At 43.2% G+C, this 17002-nt stretch overlaps 1 protein-coding gene across 2 annotated transcripts; it reads right to left on the bottom strand.

Moving 5' to 3' along the window:
• Positions 1 to 1333: 1333 nt before the first annotated feature.
• On the bottom strand, positions 1334 to 4484 carry LOC131699510 (splicing factor 1-like). 2 transcript variants are annotated; one of them, XR_009308187.1, is made up of 3 exons: positions 4086 to 4484; positions 3570 to 3655; positions 1334 to 1564 (listed from the first exon to the last, which is right to left on the bottom strand). XR_009308187.1 is itself a non-coding variant. In XM_058996584.1 (2 exons), the coding sequence occupies exons 1-2, from the start codon at positions 4459 to 4461 to the stop codon at positions 1521 to 1523; spliced, it is 420 nt and encodes a 139-aa protein (XP_058852567.1). In that variant the 5' UTR covers positions 4462 to 4484; the 3' UTR covers positions 1334 to 1520. The 2 variants fall into 2 exon arrangements, 1 of the variants encoding a protein (XP_058852567.1); XM_058996584.1 differs by lacking the exon at positions 3570 to 3655.
• Between the last annotated feature and the right edge of the window lie 12518 nt (positions 4485 to 17002).

Genomic DNA, 17002 nt, shown 5'->3' with positions numbered 1-17002 from the left:
TCATTGTACTTAACCACTTGAGTGGGGCGTGGTCTGTGACAAGATCAAATGAGTGTCCCAGCAGGTAGTATCATAAAAAGTGAATAGCCCATTTGATGGCCAAACACTCCTTTTCGACTACGGAGTAGTTGCATTCCCGAGGTAGCATTTTTTTACTGATGTACAGTATCGGGTGTTCTACTCCATCTACCTTTTGAGACAAAACAGCACCCAAACCCACATCCGAGGCGTCGGTGTGGAGGATGACTCTTTTGGTGAAATCTGGTGTGATAAGAGTGGGGGCCTGGCAAAGTCTACGCTTAATAGTATCAAACACCCCCTGACACTCAGCTGACCACTTAATTAAATTTGGAGCACTCTTTTTGGTGAGGTCAACTAAAGGGTTAACCACTGTGGCGTACTTGGGGATAAAACGGCGGTAATAACCGGCTATTCCCAGTAGTGACTTCACCTGAGTCTTGGTTTTGGGGATCGCTGCATCAACCAAAGCCTGGATTTTAGTGACTACAGGTCTCACCCTTCCATTCCCCATTAAAAATCCCAAATATTGAGTCTCTATCTTGGCAAACTCACATTTTCTCAAGTTAGCTGTCAGCCGGGCTACCCTTAGAGACTGAAGGACGGCTGCAATCCTAGCCAAATGCTCTCGCCAGGTGGAGCTGTAAATGACCACATCATCACGCTGCTGCATATTCATGATGTGGGTGTAAAACCTGATCCATCAGTCTCTGAAAGGCAGCAGGCGCACCATGTAGCCCAAACGGCATGGTTTTAAAGTGAAACAGCCCCTCTGGTGTTGAAAATGCTGTTTTCTCTCTAGAACTGCGGGTTAAAGGGATCTGCCAGTATCTCTTCGTCAGGTCCAAAGTGGAGATAAACCTCACCTTACCCAGTCTGTCTAAAAGTTCGTCGACCCGAGGCATAGGGTACGCATCGAACTTGGCAATAGCGTTTACCTTCCTGAAATCCACACAGAAGCGGTTGGTGCCGTCTTTCTTAGCCACTATGACAATAGGACTGCACCACTCGCTCCTGGAAGGTTCAATCACCCCAAGTTCGAGCATTATTATTATTATTATTTATTTCTTAGCAGACGCCCTTATCCAGGGCGACTTACAATCGTAAGCAAATACATTTCAAGTGTTACAATACAAGTAATACAATAAGAGCAAGAAATACAATAACTTTTGTTCAAGCAAAGTACGAGTGTGACAAACCACAATTCAATAATACAGCAGATAATAGTGATAGTGACATCAGGATATGATTAAATAGTGATAGTTACATCAGGATATGATTAAATATAAAGTACTACAGGTTAAACACTTGGCAGATTACAGTATTCTGAAGGACAGGATTAAATGCAGTAAAATAGGGGGCAGATAAGAGCAAAATAAAGCACATTTACATGAAGGGTGATAGTGTCCCAGGATACAAACAGAGGAGTTCTACAGGTGCTGTTTGAAGAGGTGAGTCTTAAGGAGGCGCCGGTCCCATACCTCTTTGCGAACGCCACTTCGTCAACTTTCTGGGATCCGGTAAGGTCTCTCCCGCACGATGACACCTGGTGGAGAGATAATGTCATATTCAACCAAATTAGTTCTGCCGGGCAAGTCAGAAAAAACATCGCTGAATTCCTCAATAAGCTTACGCAGCTCCCGTTGCTGGTCTGGAACCAATTGTTCCCCCATCGGAATGATTTTTGTGCTAGGAGTCTCTGGAGAGGGGCCTAAATCATCCTCTATGTTGCCTGGGGCTATAAACAAGACCTCCCTTGCCTGCCAGGGCTTTAATAAATTGACATGATAAATTTCACGTTCATTACGGCGATCGGGCTGTCTAATTTCATAATTCACCTTTCCTATAGCCCGAATCACTTCATATGGCCCCTGCCATTTAGCACATAACTTGGATTCTGAGGAGGGAAGCAGCAGCATTACCTTGTCTCCTGGTTGAAAGGTTCGAATTAGTGCATTTTTGTTGTAATGCTACTGTTGTCGGTGCTGAGCCGATCTGAGGTTGTCCTGGGCCAAACGACCGACCAAATCTAGGCGATCTGGCAGCCACGAGGTCAGGTGGCCATCTCCTGTATCCATGGAGACACGGCGGCATACCCCACACTAAAAGTATATTTATCGGTAGGACCGATAAAACGTCACCTGGTAGTAGGGGTGGCGGAAAGGGTGCCACACCCAGTTATTCTGGGCCGAGACTGGCCAAAATTTAAAGAACTAATGCAAACAATGACAGTCTCGGCCGCACACGTAAACGTGGCAGAAGAAAAGAAAAGGGAACGGATTGGTGATGTGTTTCCTTTTCAAGCTGAAATGTTTTCTCCTATTTTCCGTCCTAGAAAAACAAATAAGGAGAGACGGACCGCAAAATGGGAGGGAGCATCCCTGAGACAAGGCTGGGGTCTGGTGGAAGAGTGCTTGAATGGTAACAAACACCAGTCAAAAGGAGTCGGAACGCAGTGTGACCGAGAGGGTCACACTGCTTCACTACATTTTTGGAGGAGCCTTTGTGCTCTTCCCACCCCTCTGTCAACAGATCGAGGATGCCGCGAGGCTGTCGGCCATACAAGAGCTCGAAGGGGGAGAACCCTGTCGAACTCTGCAGCACCTCTCTCACTGCAAAAAGGAGGTAGGGAAGGAGCGATGCCCAATGTTTTTGCTCTTGCGTTACAAACCGTCTCAGCATCGACTTCAAGGTCTGATTAAAACGTTCCACCAAACCGTCCGTCTGTGGATGATAAACAGACGTCCTGATGGGACGTATTTTTAATATTTTATATACCTGCTGTAACGTGTTAGACAGAAAATTGGTTCCATGATCAGTCAAGATCTCTTTGGGGATCCCTACTCTCGCCATAATCTGTACTAACTCGGTGGCTATTGCAGCAGCACTAGTGGACCTCAATGGAACTGCCTCTGGATATCGCGTTGCATAATCTACCACTACTAATATATGCATATACCCAGAGTCAGAAGGTAGTAGAGGGCCCACTATGTCCATTGCAATGCGTTCAAAAGGAGTGGAAATAATCGGCAGTGGAACCAAAGGGGCGGGGCGCACTCGACCCAGCGCTACTCGTTGGCAGTCTGGGCATGTGGCTACATATTTCGACACATCAGTATGAAGACCTACCCAACAGAATCGAGCCAATATCCGCTCCCTTGTCTTGTCAGCTCCGAGGTGCCCCGCAAAAGGGATATCATGCGCCAGCCTCATGACCTCGGTCCGACAAGACGGGGGAACCAATAATTGTGTTACAGGCTGTCCTGTGCCCGCAGCTAGATTTACCCTATATAGTAATCGCCCCTTGATACTGAAGTGTGGATATACTAGCGCCCCAGCGCCATCAACATCCTTACCTTCAATAGACCGGACCTGCCCCCGAGCGTGCACTAGTGACGGGTCATTATGTTGGCCCCACACTATGTCCGCACTTGAGTGCCACATGTCCGGTATATTGAGAGGGGCCGGAGTAACATCTGCCCTGGATGGCCCAGTAACCTTGCCCTCTCGGTCACACTGCGTTCCGACTCCTTTTGACTGGTGTTTGTTACTATTCAAGCACTCTTCCACCAGACCCCAGCCTTGTCTCAGGGATGCTCCCTCCCATTTTGCGGTCCGTCTCTCCTTATTTGTTTTTCTAGGACGGAAAATAGGAGAAAACATTTCAGCTTGAAAAGGAAACACATCACCAATCCGTTCCCTTTTCTTTTCTTCTGCCACGTTTACGTGTGCGGCCGAGACTGTCATTATTTGCATTAGTTCTTTAAATTTTGGCCAGTCTCGGCCCAGAATAACTGGGTGTGGCACCCTTTCCGCCACCCCTACTACCAGGTGACGTTTTATCGGTCCTACCGATAAATATACTTTTAGTGTGGGGTATGCCGCCGTGTCTCCATGGATACAGGAGATGGCCACCTGACCTCGTGGCTGCCACGACACACCGCCCAAGAGAGCTGTTCTAATCAAGGTTTGCTCACATCCCGTGTCCACTAATGCGTGGGTTTTCACATTGCCTAAAACCACATAAATCATACAAGGCCCCTCCCGACCGTTTTCCCCACGCTTACCTATCTCAGGTGTCCAATTACATACGGCCACGTCACACTCCATGGCAGCGGGGCATGACCTGGCCAGATGTCCCTGTTGGTTGCATCTAAAACAAATCGGGGGGACAGAGGAAACAGTGGTTAAGTGTCTATCCCGCTGCTGGTATGGCAACGGGGCAGGGGCAGCACCTCTACCCCAGCTGGGGGCCAACCTTGGTCTCCATGGAGGGGAGGCAAGGTGGCCCATTGGGGTCGGAGGTCTGGGTCCCGGGATTGATGGTGGTGGTGGTGTTGGAGGAGAGAGAGATGAGGGTCGGTTGTTCCGAAGGGCAGGAGCCGACAGTATCCCGGTCCGGGCAGAAACTAGGGAGTCCTCGTAGTCCTCGGCCAGTTTCATAGCGCCCTCCAGGGTGTCGGGGTTGTGGCGCCGTATCCAAGCCTGGGTATCGGCGCCGTATCCAAGCCTGGGTATCGGCGCCAACCACATGGCAGAACTGCTCCACCACTATTGCTTCCCTCATTTGCACGTTGGTTTTGGTCTCGGGGGTCAGCCAGTGCACCATGTGGTCACATAACTGCTCAGCAACCACCCTGGGGCGTCTCTCCGGGGATCTTCGGTACTCCCTAAACTGAACCCGGTGGGTCTCTGCCGTTATGTTGAGGCGGCGGAGAATGGCCTGTTTGACCAGGTCGTAGCTGGCGGCGTTGAGGTCGCTCATGGCCTGGTAGGCTGCCTGAGCCTCCCCGATCAGGCAGGGTCCCAGCTGGCTTGCCCAGAACTCCCGTGGCCATGACGCAGTGGTAGCCATTCTTTCAAACGCCACTAAGTACGCCTCCGGGTCTTCCTCCACTGACATCTTCATCGCCCGACATCGCTGGTGCTGCGGTAGGGGCTTGCACTGTGGACAATGCTAGCCCTACCCGTTCAATGAGTGCGGTGTAGCGCTCCTCTCTCCTTCTCTCCTCTGCGTCCCGTCTGCTCTCCAGTGCCTCCAGCAGCTCCGCTAGTGCGTTGCGATCCATCCCACTACTAACACCACGTGTGGCAAAGTGGTAAGTGGTAACAGGTGTATAGCAGGTGCAGTGCGGATACAGTAATATTAGTGAAACAAGTGCTGATAACAATGTTTATTCGTTACGGTAGTGCAGTGGTGATCCAGTTTCATGCTGGCCCTTGGCGACAGCTCCGGATCTGTGTTTAGCCATCTAGTGATTACAAACACAGACAATTATTAAACAGACAAAGAAACAAACAAAACACTCACAAACTCCTTTCGTTATTTATTTTGGGCAATCTCCCGGTCCTTCCAGTTTCCACGTAACAAAAACCCAAGCGAAGGAAAAGATTTACAATTCTCCAGCCCCTTTTATGCGATTATGCATGACCCCTTGGTAAACGATTGCAGCTGACTCTATTGCTGGCAGCTGCTACCTCGTTTACCTTCCAGGTCAATACATTCTCGCACTGGAGTCTCGTCTTTTTCCAGGCTGATTGACTTCCCGACCCAGGGAATGAACTGTCAGGACAACCTGTCCAAAGCCTTTCCCTTTCACTACTTTGTATCCTCACAGGTCGAGAGGGAGATTTACAACCAGAACTCATTATATTTCTGTCACACCAACGTATTACAAATTTGACAGAAATGAAAGTTACAAGCAGAAATATAATTGGATGCATTAATCTAACCTGACCTACCTGAAGTGAATGTTTATTATACATTTAATAACTTTATAAATATTTCCCCTATTGACATGGTTGTTTTATATACACTGACCAGTCACCTGGTAACTTTATACATGTACAGTTTTTTTTTAAATAAATTGACCGATTTTGCAAAGTAACCGTAACACATGCACAGTTGCCATTTGCTTTAGGAACAGAAGCTGAAAATAAAAGTTCAATTTTAAACATTGGAATTTGAAAGGATATACTTTGTTTTTGTAAACACAGTCTATCTTTCTCTGCAGGTGGTGACACAGTGAAGGTTCTTCAAAATGTGCCTCCCTTCACTACACTGACAGTAAGTACAACACATATTATTTTAGGACTGTATTTCCAAGGCGACTTACAGAGACTCGGGTGTATTAACTATGCATCAGCTGCAGAGTCACTTACACAACGTCTCACCTGAAAGACAGAGCACAAAGAGGTGAAGTGACGTGCTCAGGGTCATACAATTAGTCAGTAGCTGAGCTGGGATTTGAACCGGGGATCTCCTGTTTATAAGCCCTATTCTTTAGCCACTGGACCACACAGCCTCCTAGCATTTGAAGTAGTATGAACTTACCTGTAGCATTTCTGAATTCAACCCATTATCCGTTGTGACAAGGAGGTAAATCTAAAAAACTAAGGCAGACATGCGTTTTAAAAAGCTGCGAAAATTGTGCGGCTTTCCAGTGTCTCTTCTGCAGCATCAAATCAAACAATCCCTGAAATTTAAGGGGCCGCAAAATACTGTGATTGGCCTTGGCATATTGTGTCCGGCGGTCAACTGTGTCTTAGAGAACACTTTGCTTGCTTCATGAGGGGTGTTCTCTTAGCCAGAGTCTACTGTATATTAAAGCATACCAGCTATTCAAGGTGAAGAAGGAATAGAGGAGAAGAGAAGAGATGAGTCGAGATGATTCAGGTCAAAACGGCAATTATTTTATTCAGTAGACAACTCAGACAGCTGTTCAACCAACAGTGACTGCATACAGCTGTACAACACAACACCGACTGCATACAGCTGTACAACACAACACCAACTGCATACACTCTGCCCCGAGATGCTCACAGGCTCCCCTTCAGCAGTCCCTTATTACAACATTACAACATATTACTTCTGCCCAATCACAGCCCCCCCGCCCCTTGTTTCAGTCCAGTTGCACCCCTCCGTCCCCTGAATCCCTTGACCGCACCGGCAAGGGGTCACCACCGGTGCAAAGTTGCATTAATGTCTGTCCATTGAGGCAGTCTCATGCAGCCCCTGCAGGCTCTAGCTCCCGGGAGCAATTACAGGCAGGCCACCCTGCACTGTGCACACAGGTAGAAGAGAAAAAAAGACAAGAAAACAGACAAACCTCTCGTTTATCTACAGTTTGCAAAAAGATGTTCATCCAGTCTGAAGTATTTGTTTGAACAATGTTTCATTTTGGAGAATATTTGCATTTATTTTCAACAGACTAGGGTGGAGCCAGGGGAATAAATGTTAGAAAGATACACTAGGGGCCTTGCATTAAATGACCATACAAAAAAAAAGTTGCAAGTAATACAGTGTAAGTATTAATTAATCATTATTTTATAAAGGTTGCAACCCTACTTTTTAAGTTAAAAATTAAATTAACAAGAGCTGTATCTGAAGATCCCAACGGGGTTACAGCAGCATACTGTTTGGAATGTGAACAGTCGATCAGCAGCAGGTAGAAAGTGTTCAAACTATTTTTGTAAAATAATTATAAAGATAGTCATTCCTGTCTGTGTGTGAAATGGGAAGGTGCTTAACTTTCAAAAATGAAGTACGGTAAAGAAAGACTGCAAATACTGTACAGTGCAGCAAAGATAACAGCACTCAAAACAACTGATGAAATGTGTAATTAGAGCTTCTGTTTTTCTGTGTTTATTAGTCACAGGCATATTCTTCAGGTGTTTTTGTGCGTCTAGGCATTTTTTTTACAAGTTGCAATTCTGTTTTAAATCCCACGAGCGTGTAAATCCTCCCTATCTAACTGTAACATAGCTTTAAATCCCGAGCAAGAACAATCCTGTTTCTAATTGTAATCTCGTTTTAAATCTCGACTGTATTCAGAACGAATCAATGCCAGATATAAGTCAAGAAGAAGGGACTTTGCCCAACTACACTGGGAAAGTTTTTTTTTTTTGTTTTTAACATTTCCAGTGTTTTTCCGGTGTTTATTGGATATACACCGATTTAAATAATCTTTTTATCAGGGGTGTTTTATTGGTAGTTATTGGTTAAAATTGAAAATCAGAAGCCCTATATATAATGTATACTAAATATTTATAACATTCCCATTCCCATCATGATTATCGTGATAATTTACAGTCGATAATTGTCCAACACTAGGATACCTAAAAAATTAGATAAAGTGGGTAATCTTGAGGACTGTTTTCATAGTAATATCATTATAGGTAATAGCAAATCATGTTTACTTGATAAAAGTGTGAGCTACTCAATAGTAGGGTTCTCCTGGACATGAGTACTCTCTCCTGGTCAAACAGCCAGCCTCATGAGTACGCTCTCCTGGTCAAACAGCCAGCCTCATGAGTACGCTCTCCTGGTCAAACAGCCAGCCTCATGAGTACTCTCTCCTGGTCAAACAGCCAGCCTCATGAGTAATCTCTCCTGGTCAAACAGCCAGCCTCATGAGTACTCTTTCCTGGTCAAACAGCCAGCCTCATGGGGACTCTCTCCTTGTCAAACAGCCAGCCTCATGAGAACTCTCTCCTGGTCAAAGAGCCAGCCTCATGGGTACTCTCTCCTGGTCAAACAGCCAGCCTCATTTTGCTCACAGACTGACATCAACATGGTAGGTCACTTCTCTTGTGAGATAAAGTATTGTCTTTTCTTCTGTTTAGTACAAAATGAGTACATTGCCTCCATCTGCATCGTCTCTGTTTAACATTACCCAAAATGGAGAAATCCTTGTTCCAGCCAGTGGCTACAGCTCCAAACAAGCGGATCAGGTAATGTATTGTCTAACAAGACTTCAGTGTGGAAATGCTATGAGTATACATTACCCTTGTTTCATTTTAATGTTTTCATGCAGTTTGTCAAACTCCGAAGCTCAATTTGAAATGTGTTTCCTGCACAGACATGTTTTAAGACTACCGTATTCCCTTGCTTTTTTCTGTCAGACACATTTTTTCAAATTATTTTGGCCTTTTAATATAGTTTTTTGCCAGTCCACAATAGCAATCTCAGTAGCTTTAGCTGCTGTATCATTAAATGATTAGTATGTGTGTGGGTGTGCGTAGGTGCGTGCGTGAGTGCGTGCGTTGGAGGAGGTTGGTTCAGTTGGCAAGTGTGTTTGTTTTTTATTATTTTCAGACTTTTTAATAAATTAACAAACTTTAGTCAAAACGCAACATCGTACATTACACTACATGTATTATATTCATCTGGGTTTGCCAGTTACCATGGCCTACTTTGTTTTTACTCAAACCATGTTTAATAAAATAAACCAGACGCCAGACTAACCCATGTCTAATTATCTTATACATGTCTGAGGTGTGTGGTGCCTGAATCACTTAGGATGTGCTGAAAAGATATAGACAATGTCGACCCAGTGGACTTTTTCGACCTTCAAAAAAGAAACAAGGTCACAAATGGAGATTAGGTAAAGGGGCATTCAGAACAGAAAATAGGAGACACTTTTTTACACAGCGAATTGTGAGGGTCTGGAACCAACTCCCAGATAATGTTGTTGAAGCGGACACCCTGGGATACTTCAAGAAGCTGCTTGATGAGATTCAGCGATCAATAAACTACTTAACAACCAAATGAGCAAGATGGGCCGAATGGCCTCCTCTCGTTTGTTATGAGATCTTTCGTATGTTCTTATGTTCTTCTATATATATATTGTGATGGAGTATACATTCACAACACAAAGACTGAGGCATTAGGACCCTGGGGTTGAGGAATCTATACTCCATCTTGGTGAAGGAGCTGGTGGAACCGGCAGTCATATTGCTAAAGGCCTTACAAAATTGGTTAATTGCTTAATTGTTTGTGTAATGAAGGGCACCTGTGATACATAGATAAAACAAGCACATGGAAGAACCATAGGGGAGCGGAGAACAAAGGAATGAGACCAAACGCTGAGGTAACAAAACTGAATGGATAGTTTGTTTTAGGGTAAGCAGAATTAGCCTGCCCCTGTTTAGTTTGGAGAAAAAAAATAAGTGTTTAGTTTAGGACCCAAGAAAGGGTTAGGTTTTGTTTGTTTATTTGATTTTGTTTTCCAAAATAAATACAACCCACAGAGGGTAACTATACTACTGTTGTCGGTGTTTGTTATATAAACATACCTGGTAGTGGGTGGAAGACTAGACAATACAGTCATAGAGTGCAAGCAGGAGCAAGAATTCATCACAATATATATATAGATATATAGATATATAGTAACGATCCTGGTTCCTGCAGGCAGGCGCACACACAGGGCGAGGCAATCCACACACAGACGGAGGGCGGGCGCGAACCCGGGACCTCTCGCACTGAAGCATAGCGCTGATACCGCTGTTCAAAAGAGGGGAGAGTGTAGCGTGCACGGGGGAAGGCAGCAGCAGGGCTGGTAGGTGACGTAATCTCAAACAATGACATAAGCCCGATATACACTCCTTGCAATGGAGCCGGCTCTTTTGTACAGCAGTATTGGCGCTATGCTTCAGTGCGAGAGGTCCCGGGTTCGCGCCCGCCCTCCGCCTGTGTGTGGATTGCCTCGCCCTGTGTGTGCTCCTGCCTGCGGGAACCAGGATTGTTACTATATAGATAGATAGATAGGTAGATATAGATTAATTCATTTTTACAACCCCCCACTGCGATGCAGAATATTCACTTATCCCGATCATCCGAAAACACAACCTAACTCAAGCAGTCAGCAGCAACGTCACAGTGCGCGTCAGTCTTTCAATTAAAGCTACAGAACCACGTTAGCTTCTGAGATCAATTAGTTACTAGCGACGGGATGCACTTGACCCTGTCATTTGTGAAAGTTCTTATGTTCTAATGATGTTTTTTTAGTATTAAGATCACTGCAGGTCACAGATGCATGTGGTTCTGATTGGGTGCTCTTTCGTCTGTTTGTACAGACGTACAAGCTGACCATCACTGTGGAAGAGGAACCAGGGGGAGCATCGTGCACTGGATTAGTGAATACACCGTGTAACAATTTTTTTTTTTTTTTTGGTTCCTGGGTAGTAAGTGTTATTTCCTAATTGCTTATGCCTCAAAAGTATAGAAAATGGCTATTATTCCCCACAAACTTTGCTTTTGTGACCAGGACAGTGATATTTTGAAATTTACCTATTTTCCAGAACATTCCAGATAGATTCAGTGCTGAGTAAACTTGGAGTAACTTCTAGAACTTTCCAGTAATATAAATAGTAGTATAAATACAGGGGCCTTAAGCCCACCAGTTCAGTTTAGTTCCAGCTGCCTAACTGGATACATATCTGCATTTTTCTGAGATGGCATCAAGGTCATAGGAGACTTCAAAATGGTGGCATTCCTGATGGGTCTCCAAGGCGGTTTTACCAAGTTTCCCTGCTATCTTTGCCTTTGGGACAGCAGGGACACCAAGGCGCACTACCACAGGCGGGACTGGCCACAGCGGACCGAGTTCTCTGTGGGGAGGAACAACGTGAAGTGGGAGCCACTGGTGGACCCCCGGAAGGTGCTGATGCCACCACTGCACATCAAATTGGGCCTTATGAAACAATTTGTCAGAGCTCTAGATAAGGAGTCGGCAGCCTTCAAGTACCTTCAAGACTTCTTCCCTAAGCTGTCTGAGGCAAAGGTCAAAGCCGGTGTCTTCGTCGGACCACAGATAAAGAAGATCCTGGAGTGCAATGAATTCCCCAAGAAGCTCACTAGTAAGGAGAAAGCGGCTTGGAACAGCTTTGTCGCAGTGGTTCGGGGCTTCCTAGGCAATCACAAGGCCGAAAACTATGTGGAGCTGGTTGAGACTCTGGTGAAGAACTATGGCACAATGGGCTGTAGGATGTCCCTCAAAGTCCATATCCTTGATGCTCATCTTGATAAATTCAAGGAGAACATGGGAGCGTACTCGGAGGAGCAAGGCGAGCGCTTCCACCAGGATATACTGGACTTTGAACGCCGCTAACAAGGACAGTATAACGAGAACATGATGGGAGACTACATTTGGGGGCTGATTCGTGAAAGTGATTTACAGTATAATCGTAAATCTCGAAAAACTACTCACTTCTAAATCTTTTGTAGTCATTTTTGTATTACTTTAGTATAAATACATGTTAATTTGGATTCATATGTTGTTTTTTTCTGACTTTATGTGAACGAAAAGACACAAATTCGCCCGTTTTCTCATTGGAAATAGGTAAATTTCAAAATATCACTGTCCTGGTCACAAAAGCAAAGTTTGTGGGGAATAATAGCCATTTTCTATACTTTTGAGGCATAAGCAATTAGGAAATAACACTTACTACCCAGGAACAAAAATTGTGTTACATAGTGTTTCCGGTATACTTTGTGAACTTCACGTAAGGTCAGAAACGTTTTTTTGTTGTTGTTGTCTACTCAGCAAAAATATAGTTATTGGGTTTAACATATTCATTTGCAATTACATATTATGCCCACAATGTATTAATATATCCATACTGGAGACACAAAAAAAGATATTTAGTCATTAAATGTATTGTATTTCTTTTATTATTATTTATTTCTTAGCAGACACCCTTATCCAGGGTGACTTACAATTGTTACAAGGTATCTCATTATTTCACATTACACAGATATCACATTATTTTTTACATAAAATTACCCATTTATACAGCTGGGTTTTCACTGGAGCAATCAAGGTAAAGTACCTTGCCCAAGGGTACAGCAGCAGTGTCCCCCACCTGGGATTGAACCCATGACCCTCTAGTCAAGAGTCCAGAGTCCAGAGCCCAGAGCCCTAACCACTACTCCACTGCTGCCCCTTTTAGTATGTTGCGTCCCAGTTTATCAGTACAACTGTATGACTAATGGTTACACCAAGTGTCAAACATGAAAGCGAACGAAAGGAAAAATAAAAGGATACATTTACATTGGTTTTATAAGTAGCATATACGATGATAATTCATTGTGTTTGTTATTCACCATCCTTGTAGTACTGTATATTTCATTTGTTTATAGTTTGAGTTCAGTTTCCATAGTTATTTTCACATTCACATGTCTGCCCCCCTCCCCTCCCCTCCCCTCCCCTCCCCTCCCCTCTCATAAGTCCTGCCAATCAATTTCCAAATCTTGGGAAGTACATTGACATGACAAACACGTGTTCTTAAAATACACAGCGACCCAATGGCAATTTGGAACTTTTTTCTTAAAAAGGGCAGATCTTTAAATGTTCAGAGCTTCATGTGCACCACCATCCATAATCCATTATTGTTCATTTTGTTCCTAGCCCATGTATTGTTTACATGCTGTTGGACGCGAATAGGGGCTTGTGTCCCCTGTACTGCCCCTCAAAAACACAGCATTGGGGTGGACAATGCAATTACACACAAAGAGCATAGTGCAGTACTTTCACCTATGATTAGTGTTCAATAATATTCCATTAGAATTGGGCCGTTTGAATGGGAAACTACCCCAGCACACATTTTTCATCAGAGCGCCAGAGTTGTTGTAAGAAAAGCGTTCATATGGATATAAACAGGATGCACTCATTTATGACATAGGATGTGGGTAATAAATATCAAAGGAATTGTGATTATTATTTGAAAAATGGTATCCTCCTTGATAAGGGTGGGGGAATGAAATATGTACAGAGTTCACATAGACGTAACTTGCTGTGTGAGACACCATTTTAGTTCTTTAAACCTTTTAATGATTCTTCCCCCAGGAAGAAATCATACTCTGCAAGTATTCGGGAGAATATAGGGCCTATGGCACTTGTAACGAAAGTGACAGCAAATGGCGTGTGTGTGCATTATGAGATAATAGAGCAGAGCCCGACAACCAGCAACTTTCAGATTAACGAAGGTAAGAAATCTTCAGGAGAATCCTGTATTAAAGGTATGTTAATAAGGGATCGTCTCCATTAGTATCTTGGCTTTTCAATTGTGTGGATCAGTCATGGGTCAGTAATTGATAAATCATTTTTAATACGCTAGAATTACCCACTGGTACACTCCTGTTGACACTATTCTATGTGCCTGTGTGTTCAGAGAATTATAATGTCATCTCACTTTCCCTTAAGGCTTTTTTTTGTCCTTTGCCTGCTTTGCAGTTACAGGGGAGATCAGGACCACCTACAATCTGGATCTGGACTTTCTGGACAAGTCCATCTTCAGTTCAATTACAGGTCAGAGCATATGACCCGATCCATCTGGTCAGCGCAACAACCCTCGTCAACATCACTGTGCTGGAAGCCAATGACATTCCTCCCTTCTGCACTCCTGCTGTTTTTGTGTAAGAAAACAATATGAGGGTTTTAATTAGGGGTTCAAATACACAATAGGTTTTTTCACTTGGTGTGTTAGGGGTGGGTCAGGGAGTGCCACAGAACGTGAGAATATGCATCAAGTAGGACTAGTTGACCAAACTACAGCCTAAAGCCCACTATCCAGTATTTACAAGGCAGGTAAACGGAGAACAGTTACAATGCAAGGTGTGCCTAATCTGATTGAATAAATGCTCTCCACTTGGTTCATCAGTGACCACAGTTCACAGGCGTATGTGAAAGGAGCTCACTGTAACATACATAGGTGGAGGAAAAATCTGAAACACCTGCCATAGCACTGTCAACAGTCTACACCAGCAGCAGCACTGTTTCAATGTAAATAGTCTAAAAGGTGTTTAATCAATAGGAAAACAAGGAAGTACATTCAAGTGAATGCATAAGTGGTTAATGAATAGGAAGCAGAAGTTTGATGTGGAGAAAGTCATATTGCAGGCTAGTACTCAGTGGGGTGACGCAGGGATCGGTCATATTGAAGGCTAGTACTCAGTGGGGTGACGCAGGGATCGGTCATATTGCAGGCTAGTACTCAGTGGGGTGACGCAGGAATCAGTGCTTGGATTTCTGTTTCTTATTTACTGTATATCAATGGCTTAGCTCAGGGCATACTGTAATTATCAAACTTGTAAAAGCAGACACAACACGATTTTAGCCATGCAGGAAATCCAAAAGGATATAGAAGATACATGGCAAATTTAATTTGATGTCAACTAATGGGAAGTTCAAATACCAGCAGAAAACAACTAGAAATGGCCCACCAAGAGAAAAAAGCTTGATGTTATCATGAGCTTATTGCTGTAAGCAATCAGATAGTATGGGAAACCAAGTAAAAAGGCAAACAGCATGCTTGGGTATATGGTAAGAAGTGTAGAGTACAAATCCAAGTGGTTATGGTGAGGTGGCGTAACGTACCGGTGAGACAGGTATTCAGATCTGGTCATCACAGTACCAAAAGGGCAGAGTCCAACAAAGAGCAACCAGACTAATCCAAGGGCTGAAAGGAATAAGCTATGAAGACAGAAAAACAGCGAGAAGGGCTCGGAGGACCTGGTTTGAATCTAACCAGTGAATGTAATTCTCAGAAAGCATCTTAATGGTTACAATACAAAAAGGAACAAAAAACATCCACTGGTTTTATGACTGTTGACGATTAACAATATACTTGTTTGTGATTGTTGCTGTCTTGTTTCAATGTACAGGGATACAGTTCCTGAGACCACACCCATTGGGTATAAATTCTTTAATCTAAACTGTAACAAGGATCAGAAAAAACAGACGCTGTCCTACAAGATCATTACCAATGCCAACTCCCTTTACAAGTTCTGACTTCAGAATGGGGAGTTTCAGGTGATTAGCTACTATTTATTAACTTTGTGTATCAGTCACATACAGTATGTTGATTGTACTTCAAAAACCTGAACTTAATACAATTAGCCAAAATGTACAGCCCACACAGATAAGGAACAATAAAGAACTTCGTAAAAAGTCAGAACGTCTTCTGTAACATTACCACACAGAAATATCTATACGAATTTCATAACTTTCTATGTTTATCCAGGTGAATAATACTATAACATATGACTCTGCTGAAATGGCAAGCGTCAATTTCCAATATTTTGCCTCCATCAGTGTGACAGACAGCAGCACAGTGCCTTCACTCTCAAGTAAGTATCAAAATCCTCATTTTCAAAGGGTACATTTAACTGACACATTCATTTAACAAAATTAAAAATACATATTAAAATGATTAATAGACTAGTAAAGCTCTACTATACTTAAGGTTATTGGACGTATTGATGTGTACAAATGTTATTTTTTAAATTGGGTGCATACCTTTATATCCCAGTCAGAGGGCAGTACTGAAATATATGAGTGATAGACAGGAGCAAAAATCAGTGAGAACAATTAAACCTAAACCACTTGTAATTGTCAGTAGTATCAACACATAGAGCAACCAACAAATCAGACTAGTTTGTGATTGTTTTTTTCTGGCACTGCTTAGTGCTTGGCTTCACTCTGTTCACATGATCATGCACTCGGAGAAAGCTTGTTGGAGTTAATTTGAGTTAATAAGCATAATCACCCACAAGGTAGGCTTACATAACTTGGGATCCAACCATAAAAATAACAAACAACTATGATGCCTTTGATTTGAGCAATCACTCCAAAAGTTTCATTTTTTCATTCTTTATAATAATTCATAATACATTTTAGTGTGCACATGTAAAATATAGATACAAATAACTGCCGCTGTATACCACTGGCATACTGGTAACTCTGTATACCATAGAAAAACATGGAAATACATAAAGATATTTTTATAAGGACAAATAACACAGATTGTGATTTGGAACTGTTTGTAAATTCTACATTATCTAGCAACAACATGACTAGGTAACCCATTCCATCCCCTCACCACACTGTAAAGAAGTGTCTCCTACTCTGTCCTTAGATTCCAGCTGTGTCCTCTGGTCCTGGTGTCTGTGTTGCGCTTAAAATATTGATAGATTTAGCATTTTCAACTCCTTTTAAGATTTTAAAGACTTCAGTCAAGTCCTCCCTAATTATGCTTAGGCTGAACAGATTCAGTCCCTTCAACCTGTCTTGGTAGCTCATTCCTTTTATATATGTATGCACTTTGTATTTACCTGTGAATTTCGAAATGTCACATTCTTCCATTTATGTCAGTTTTCCGTTAAGTATATGGAAAACTACAAAGCGGTATGTAATTCAATATG

The sequence above is a fragment of the Acipenser ruthenus genome, chromosome 22 (genome assembly GCF_902713425.1).
Source record: "Acipenser ruthenus chromosome 22, fAciRut3.2 maternal haplotype, whole genome shotgun sequence".
Classification (NCBI taxonomy): domain Eukaryota; kingdom Metazoa; phylum Chordata; class Actinopteri; order Acipenseriformes; family Acipenseridae; genus Acipenser; species Acipenser ruthenus.
The sequence above is the reverse complement of the archived record's forward strand: the minus strand, read 5'-3'. Positions and strand labels throughout refer to the sequence as shown.

What these genes read in the sequence shown, in the direction of transcription:
- LOC131699510 (XM_058996584.1), bottom strand. Translation starts at nt 4,461, where the DNA reads ATGAAACTGGCCGAGGACTACGAGGACTCCCTAGTTTCTGCCCGGACC. An exon ending in TAATTGGACACCTGAGATAG is followed by an intron (nt 1,565 to 4,085) that starts GTAAGCGTGGGG and finishes TCTCTCCACCAG; the next exon opens with GTGTCATCGTGCGGGAGAGA.